At 36.0% G+C, this 9,284-nt stretch overlaps 1 protein-coding gene across 1 annotated transcript; it reads left to right on the top strand.

The window, feature by feature from the left end:
• Nucleotides 1–8,071: 8,071 nt before the first annotated feature.
• LOC111522550 (olfactory receptor 4N5) lies at nt 8,072–8,998 on the top strand. The gene has a single exon (XM_023186646.1). It carries the CDS (start codon nt 8,072–8,074, stop codon nt 8,996–8,998), a length of 927 nt encoding a protein of 308 aa, XP_023042414.1.
• The last annotated feature ends 286 nt before the right edge of the window (nt 8,999–9,284 follow it).

A 9,284-nucleotide genomic window follows, 5' to 3' on the forward strand; every position in this document is an offset into this window, starting at 1 on the left:
GTTGATGGGTGCAGCACACCAACATGGCACATGTATACATATGTAACCTGCACGTTATGCACATGTACCCTAGAACTTAAAGTATAATAAAAAAAAAAAAATGCTTAACCATGCAAATATATTTCCTATGTGAAAATTAAATGTACCTTTAAAAAAGCATAGTTTTTTTCCAGTCACCATCTTATCTTGTTTGAGTCTTCATAACGTTATTAAATTACACTTCTATACATAGCTATTTCATCTACAATCTTAGGAGTTTTTAAGACATCCTGTCTATCGGCAAGTCTAAATGTCTCTACCATCAGAATACATGACAAGTTCTCTGAATTCTTCTTACTCCCTACTTGTCTCCTACTCCCACTATCTATCAGGCAAAGTTACAAACATCATCTTTTGTACTTGGTATTGTAGTATCTTCAAACTGTTCTCCTTGCTCCTATACTTGCCTCACTCAAATCCATTCTCCACACAATAGCCAGACTGACCTAAAGTTTACAGTTGTTGACATTATAATTACACATTGAGAATAACCACCAAATGCCATGTGCTGGATAACATCTGCCTACCTCTCTAATGTTGCCTTATACTTTTCCTTCCTATGCTCACTATTTCCTCATCACAATGGTCTTCTTTCTGTACCTTACTGTACCAGCTCAATCCTCTTCCACAGTCTCCATTCTTGTTCTTCACATTGCCTGAAATGCCCTACTCTAGTCATCCAAACCTCAGTTAAACTTTCAGTTCCTCAGGCATAACTTTTCTAACTACCCAGTCTAAAATAACAACACCCTCGCCCCGCCCTCATTCACCCTCCAACACATCTCTATGTTATATTCTTTCATTCTCCCACATTTTACTATCTTTTGATGTTGTTGTTTTTTGTCTGGCTCACTCCACTGGAATGTCAAATCCCTGAGACCAAGGACCTCGTATATAATAATCAGTGCCTAATCACTTACCTATGTAATAAGTTTTCCAAATGATAAACACCTAAAACGTTTTATAAAGTAAGGAAATACATTTTCAATTTTTTAGATGACAGAACATCAGAGGAAGTTTTTGACATTTTCTCAAAAAACAGAACCATCATGGTTGGAACCAGGACTGCAAACTCGTCTTTTGAGCTCCAGTCTTGTGCTAGTTTCATCACAATTGGATGCCTTGTTTAGAAAGCTACTTCAGGCCACTCTGAGATACATCTATTAAAACACACAGACATTCACACAAACATGTGTCTTTCTTTTTAATAGTATAAAGTTGCCTAAGATGAAAAAGCATTCTCAGCAGACATTAACTATTGTGCACTAGTTAATATCTCAGTTAAAATATCTTCTTCTAACTAATTCTAAAGCACTGTTGTCATTATGGAGAGGTGACATCCCTGGGAAGTCTGTAATTGCATGAAACAAAACTAAAATAAAAAATAAAAAACAAAAACAAAATAATTTGCATTTTCAAAAATATCTTTACTGCTCTATCTTTCTCTCTCCACCCCTTCCCTTCTCTTTTCCTGTCTTTTTTTTTTCTTTTTTCTTTTTTTTATTATTATACTTTAAGTTCTAGGGTACATGTGCATAACGTGCAGGTTTGTTACATATGTATACTTGTGCCATGTTGGTGTGCTGCACCCATCAACTCGTCAGCACCCATCAATTCGTCATTTATATCAGGTATAACTCCCAGTGCAATCCCTCCCCCATCCCCCCTCCCCATGATAGGCCCTGGTGTGTGATGTTCCCCTTCCCGAGTCCAAGTGATCTCATTGTTCAGTTCCCACCTATGAGTGAGAACATGCGGTGTTTGGTTTTCTGTTCTTGTGATAGTTTGCTAAGAATGATGGTTTCCAGCAAACACATTTACAAGAAAAAAACAAACAACCCCATCAAAAAGTGGGCAAAGGATATGAACAGACATTTCTCAAAAGAAGACATTCATACAGCCAACAGACACATGAAAAAATGCTCATCATCACTCGCCATCAGAGAAATGCAAATCAAAACCACAATGAGATACCATCTCACACCAGTTAGAATGGCAATCATTAAAAAGTCAGGAAACAACAGGTGCTGGAGAGGATGTGGAGAAATAGGAACACTTTTACACTGTTGGTGGGATTGTAAACTACTTCAACCATTGTGGAAAACAGTGTGGCGATTCCTCAAGGATCTAGAACTAGATGTACCATATGACCCAGCCATCCCACCACTGGGTATATACCCAAAGGATTATAAATCATGCTGCTATAAAGACACATGCACACGTATGTTTATTGCGGCACTATTCACAATAGCAAAGACTTGGAATCAACCCAAATGTCCATCAGTGACAGACTGGATTAAGAAAATGTGGCACATATACACCATGGAATACTATGCAGCCATAAAAAAGGATGAGTTTGCATCCTTTGTAGGGACATGGATGCAGCTGGAAACCTGTCTTTTTTTTTTTCTAAACCTGTGTGTACAGCTTTGTGGTACACATATCTCTGTGGGCATTGTTTATCTTTCTCTCCATCTTTTCTCTTATTTTTTTTGTGTATGCTTTTCTCTTTTTTGCCTCTGTTCTCTCTTTTGCAATTATCTTGTATTTCTAACTTTGTGTCTTTCTGGGACTGTATGGTACAGATATGCTTTCACTCAAGGAAAATGGTATATGTTAGAAGTTGCAGCACCAATTATAATAGGAAGGAAATCTGCTAAAATGTTATCTACCTCTCTTCATCTCTGTCCACTTTTAAACATCTCTGACTGCATCTCTGGCTGACCCAGGCATAAAGATGAATGAAAGTATATTTGACTGTGCATTGAATTTGCTTTATTAAATTTAAGTTTGGTATTTTAATTTTAATGTGACTCAGAGGGATGGCATCTTTCTTTATAATGTATTACAAAAAGAAAAAATCTTACATTGAGTTTTTTTCTTGTATGATTAAATATTTTTATATTATTTCATTAAAAACCATAAAGATCATTATCCTATAGCAGGACTTAGGAACCACATATTCAAAAAAACCAGTAATACAATAGAGTATTTCTTCTTTTATTTGAGAGGCACTCCCCTAGAGGAACTGGCCTACAAGATGCACAAAATTCTTTTTATTTAAAGACAAACTTTGAAATGATAATAATTTAGATATACTGAGTTAAATAAGGCATTATTAACATTGAATTAATCATTAATCATTGTGCCTAATAAGTGTATGTGCCATTCTATTATCACTGTCACTGATAAAATGCCAAATTCAAAACCCTAACATGACTCAATGGGGTATTCACTGGCATGTGTTTTGAATATTTAATCTTTAAAATGTTGTTGTCTCTTTCTTTGTCTAATTCTAGTTGACAGACTAATAATTCCCATTGGTAGAACTCTGCAGACTTCAGGTAGCGGTAAAACCCCAAAGCACATTCTCTGTTGCATTAATTGTATTACAAATGCATAGAGATTTCAGAATCTATGATATTCCAACATGAGAACATATATTTAAGGATAAATTCTGAAATAATTAGCTAATCTCCCTTTTATCAGACAAAAGAATAGACACTTGTTTGAGAGTAGCATTTGGCTCCCAGCAAGGTAAAATTTTTCATTGTTCTTTACATTTAAATTAAATAGAGAAAAATGAAAAAAAGAAGAAAAATTATACTATTTGTCATGGTTATCTGCTGCCTTGAAATTTATGAGAACAGAATTATGCTGCAGAAACAGAGTAAGGGTGAGTTCTAAATTCAGGTGTTCAGCACTTTTCTCAAATAAACCTGTTTCTCAAATAAACTTCCTACTATGTTTAATACTTATTACTATTTTAAGGTGCTAAAATGTTTAATTCTAGTATTATATAAAAAATAAAAATACCAATTGATTATGGAGATCTACCACCTGGATTTCAATTTGTACATAATACAAATGACTGATTTCATCTTTATCCTAAACCAAAGGTAAAAGGAAGAAAGAGATAAGGAATCACAATCAGTCAAAAAGGGTAGGCTGAGTCTCAGAGACAAACTTCACTGACTTCACAAGTTTGGAAACCTCTGGTTCCGCACTCAGTTACATGTGTTTCTTCATCTGCACATGGTTTTTATATCCAGCAATATAAGGCTCAGAGTTAGCAATCCTAAAACAAGAAAGACATGATTCTCAAACATGTCTGAATTAGATAAGGAAATCTTTACTTAGACCCTTCCTGGAACCTCCACAGTTTCTTACTCTGAAATCCACTTAGATTCAAGCAGTTATCACCTCCCTTGGAATTAATCCCAGGGCAGTGACAAAAGATCTACTGACATAGTATCCATTTGTCATTTTTTGCTAGAAGGTATTTATCACTGAAGGCTTCCTCTCTTAGTTTACACAGATGTGGATTAGCTCCTAACCACCTAATTTGATCACCATATTCCCTCTACCCTGTGAAGTCAAAACAGTGAATGTATTATTTCTCTCCAATAGATGCAAAATACAGATATTAAAAGATTAAATGACTTGCCTAAGGTCAATAATTGCATTAAATAACTTGTCTAAGTTTCCTCAAATTGCAGATATGATAACTCAGAAAGTAAAATCATTCTCAAACCAGAGATCTATTTTAAAACACCAAAATAACTTGCCTCATTTTTATCAAGATGAGTTAAAAACAGACAAAACATGTGACAAAATCTGAAGTAATTAACGAGTGATTCAGACTGAGTAAATTTCAAAGAAGATAATATTCAGGAAGTAAGGCTTAGGACTGGGGAGCAAGGAAAGCCCTTTAGGTCTGTAGAAAAAGTCATGGAATGGAATATATAGGAAGCACCTAACTACTGTGCTCACTCAGCCTTCGAAAAGGTTAAGCAATTCATTATTTGAGAATCAGTAAAGAGTAGGCATTGAATATATTTAAGGAGAATATGTGTAAAGAACAAGGTGAAACATACTTAAGACTGAAAGAATGTAGGCAAATGAGAGAAAGAAGAAAGAGAATGATAAGGGAAGAGAGTAAAGAGGGAGGAAAAGCAAGGGATTAGGAAGATAAATTGCAAGAAAAAAATTAAAAAGCAAGTAACGGGAAACAGAAGCTAAAAGTGAATGTAAAGAAATAATTGTTGTAAATGAGTGTATGAAGACAATTAGCAGGAAGAGAATGGGGAAGAATGGGAAATAAGAAAGAAACAAGAGAAAGTGAATGAGGAAAGATAAGGGAGTGAGCTGCTAGGATGGTGATCAGGTCCCCAGACACTTGGCTTCAGGAACTGGTCTGAGAGTAGTCTGGAATTGAGATATGAATAGTGTTGCCTGAAGATGCTTGCTGCTCTGTAGTCTGGAAGGGGTTGTGGGGGACAGTATGCGGACCCTCTCCACTTATGCATCTTCAGTGCCAAAGGACTGTGCCATGTGTGTGTGTGTGTGTGTGTGTGTGTGTGTGTGTGTGTGTGTATAAAATAAGGAAGATTAGAGATGGTGACCATTTAGGTTTCTGTCTTGGCTTACACTGACAATGCCTCTTTGTCTTATCTGACTAGAACAAGAAGTTTGCCCATGTGAGATCCATTGTTTGGTGCTTTTTTTTTTCAGGAACTCATTTTGTACAGAGGTATACCCATCTAATGCATATATATCCTCCATCTCTGTGATGAATACAATTTGAGAACCGACAGAACAGAAGGTACATAAATGAGAACAGAGGAAAGAAGAAAAGTGGATTAAAAATGTTAAGTAGCATGGAATTTCATCTGTTAGTTAAGAGAGAATAGAGGGAAATAGTAGAAAACAGAAGCAGAGGAAGAGTGGGAGAAGCTGAAACTCTCAGCTGCTCCCTGTGTCTTGGAATCCTCAATCTGGAGAAGCATGAGATAACTAACTATAAATGAACACCTGGAATTGACAAAAGGTAGGACTAGGGGAGGGAGCTTCTGACTTAAGTTCTTAAGACCAGGTTTCTGTAGGCAGAGCGAGGTATAAATGTGGAAGCCAAGTGGTGCCTAAGTGGGTAAAAAAGAAAAGGAAATGCCTAAACTAATTTGAAGAACACCAAAATACTTTTTGCCTATTTCGGTTTTCTTAGATTCACTATGTGTGTATTTATACAAGAGCGAATAAATATTTGGAATGCACAAATATGTGTCCATGCATTTGCTGCTAGTTACAAATGTTACTAGTCACCTAAAACAAATGTTCTGATGTTTCCTAATAACCGTGCTGTAAATGCTAATATATCACCTAGTTTCCCATGAATTTTCTTATGGATTTTTAAGTCTGATTTTTCTTTATTCTTTTCCTCCCTTCTCTCTAGTTCCTCTTTTTAGGGATGCCATTAGTAATTTCTCTCAAATTTCAATTAGGAATTTATCTCCTTCAGTCCTCCTCCCCCACATTCGGTAGCATTGCTTCAAAAAATAAGTTATATTGAGATATAATCAGCACATTATAAAATTCACCATTTAAAGTATACAAATTCAATGGTTTTAAATATGTTTACAGAGTTTGTGTAAGCATTAACATGTTGTAGCATGTATCAGTACTTCCTTTTTATTGTCACACTGCATGATATTGTATCCACAGCACTTTTGAAAATGAACATTGTATGTAATCAAAAGTCATGTGTAACATTTGTATATATCACATTATAGCATTTTGTTATAATGAGAAATATTTCATCTTTGAAATAATTCATTCCAATAGTGAAACATGCATGGTATCATCGTATGTGAGTATTTATTTATAAATTGTTTTATAATAATTTCAACATAATAATTAAAATACAATCACAAATACATTTTTTAAGACATAGCTTATAATAACATACAGAGAAGTTCCATTATTTTTATGCACCCCAGTGGATTATCTTGTGCACCTCCTTGGTGAACACATCTAATTTTGGAGATTAGTATACAGACTAAACTTTAATTCTGGATTTCTCCCAACATGAATAGAATATTTATTTAGACAAAGTTATGATCAGAAAAGGGAGAATATTTAGACATGCAGCATCATATTTACTTAAGTGCCTAAATAAAATATTGTCAATTGATGAGACACTAAATAATTCCCTAAAAAGTGTGAACTGAGGAATAAATACCTGCTTTCTTCTATCACTTGATAATGAGAGAAAAGAAAGCTCATTGCAAGTTTAAAACTTGTCTGCAATTGCATTTTTTCATCTCTCAAATGAGTACATCAGATTATATGTTCTGTATGGCCAATTCCAGCTCTACTATATTTTAATTTTATTAGCTGAGATAGTCAAAATCTTTTACATATTCTGATAAATTTCATATTATGCAAAAATGTTTGTGAAAAGAATATCATTTGGCTCTCACTCTGAGATCTGAAGAATAAGTAGGTTATGGATATATAGAGAGCAGATGAAACTGAATTAGTATTAACTAGAACTTGAGAACAGGTTGTAGAGCAGATTCAGAGTGGTACTCAGCTGTAATGAGGGAATTCCTCCAAGTTAAGAGAAATATACAGATCTTGCCTGCTCTCCTGGTGACCAGTTTGAAGTAAGAATGCACAAGAGCACCAAAGCAGAACAATGTGATGGGAATAAGCAAGGAACAAATTTAGAAACCAGTCATATAGGTAACAACCAGGAACCAAGAATTCCATAGGAACTGAGAGACAGAAGCAACTGTGAAAGTACTTTATTCTGTGACAGGAAGAAAAGGAACTAAAACCTAGCAAGTAATCTAACATTAAGAGACAGTGAACCACCACTAACAGCAACAAAAACAAAATAGACAAACTTGATTATGCTTAAGTTTTGCTTTAATAAGACAACTTCTAATATCCTTCAAGCAAAGTAACCCGGAATCCTACAGGAGTGAAGTTATCTAGAAGCATGAGGTTAAATGGGCATGAAAATGTGGCTACAGAAAAATATATTTCATTTTAGTGAGGAAAAAAGAGGATGAAGGATAGAAGGGTTAACTCAGGATACAAGACTGTTATGAGGCCTAAGTTGTCTTCAACTACGGAACGTTGGTTGGGACAAATAATGTTCTTATCTGGAGAGGAGATACAAAACAGATGAAAAGGTGGTTGTAACACATAACACTTTGCCCTATTTTATTCTGCAGAGTGAGAAACGATGGAAACAGAGAACCTCACAGTGGTGACAGAATTCATTCTTCTTGGTCTGACCCAGTCTCAAGATGCTCAACTTCTGGTCTTTGTACTAGTCTTAATTTTCTACCTCATCATCCTTCCTGGAAATTTCCTCATCATTTTCACCATTAAGTCAGATCCTGGGCTCACAGCCCCCCTCTATTTCTTTCTGGGCAACTTGGCCTTCCTAGATGCATCCTATTCCTTCATTGTGGTTCCCAGGATGTTGGTGGACTTCCTCTCTGAGAAGAACGTAATCTCATACAGAAGCTGCATCACTCAGCTCTTTTTCTTGCATTTTCTTGGAGCGGGGGAGATGTTCCTTCTCGTCGTGATGGCCTTTGACCGCTACATCGCCATCTGCCGGCCTTTACGCTATTCAACCATCATGAACCCTAGAACCCGCTATGCATTATTGTTGGCTCTGTGGCTCGGGGGCTTTACCCATTCCATTATACAAGTAGCCCTTATTCTGCACTTGCCTTTCTGTGGCCCAAACCAGCTCGATAACTTCTTCTGTGATGTTCCACAAGTCATCAAGCTGGCCTGCCCCGATACCTTTATAGTGGAGCTTCTGATGGTCTCCAACAGTGGCCTGCTCAGCCTCCTGTGCTTCCTGGGCCTTCTGGCCTCCTATGCAGTCATCCTCTGTCGTATAAGGAAGTACTCCTCTGAAGGAAAGAACAAGGCTACCTCCACATGCACCACCCATATTATCATTGTATTTCTCATGTTTGGACCTGCTATTTTCATCTACACTCGTCCCTTCCAGGCTTTCCCAGCTGACAAGATAGTTTCTCTTTTCCATACTGTCATCTTTCCTTTAATGAACCCTGTTATTTATACGCTTTGCAACCAGGAAGTGAAAGCTTCCATGAGGAAGTTGTTAAGTCAACATATGGTTTTCTGAATAGAAGAATGAGAAAAACAAGAAAGGAGAAAGTCCGGTTGAATTTAGCTAAATCATTTTCTTATTCATGCATTGAATCTGTCAGTCATTTAGCAAATATTATAATTATTAAGCACCTCTCATTTTCAAGTACTATTCTAGGCATATGAATGAGACAGGTAAGATTCCAGGTTTCCTAGATTTACACTGAAGTGGATAAATACAGGTTAAACTATTAAATTTTAAAAACAACTATAGTATCAGAAAGAAATAGTGTTCTGTAGCAAGCAAAAAGTGGTATTATGCT

Source organism: Piliocolobus tephrosceles, chromosome 6 (assembly GCF_002776525.5).
Source record: "Piliocolobus tephrosceles isolate RC106 chromosome 6, ASM277652v3, whole genome shotgun sequence".
In the NCBI taxonomy this organism is placed as follows: domain Eukaryota; kingdom Metazoa; phylum Chordata; class Mammalia; order Primates; family Cercopithecidae; genus Piliocolobus; species Piliocolobus tephrosceles.

Excerpts from the sequence above, each read along its gene's own strand:
- LOC111522550 (XM_023186646.1), top strand. The coding sequence starts at position 8,072 with ATGGAAACAGAGAACCTCACAGTGGTGACAGAATTCATTCTTCTTGGT.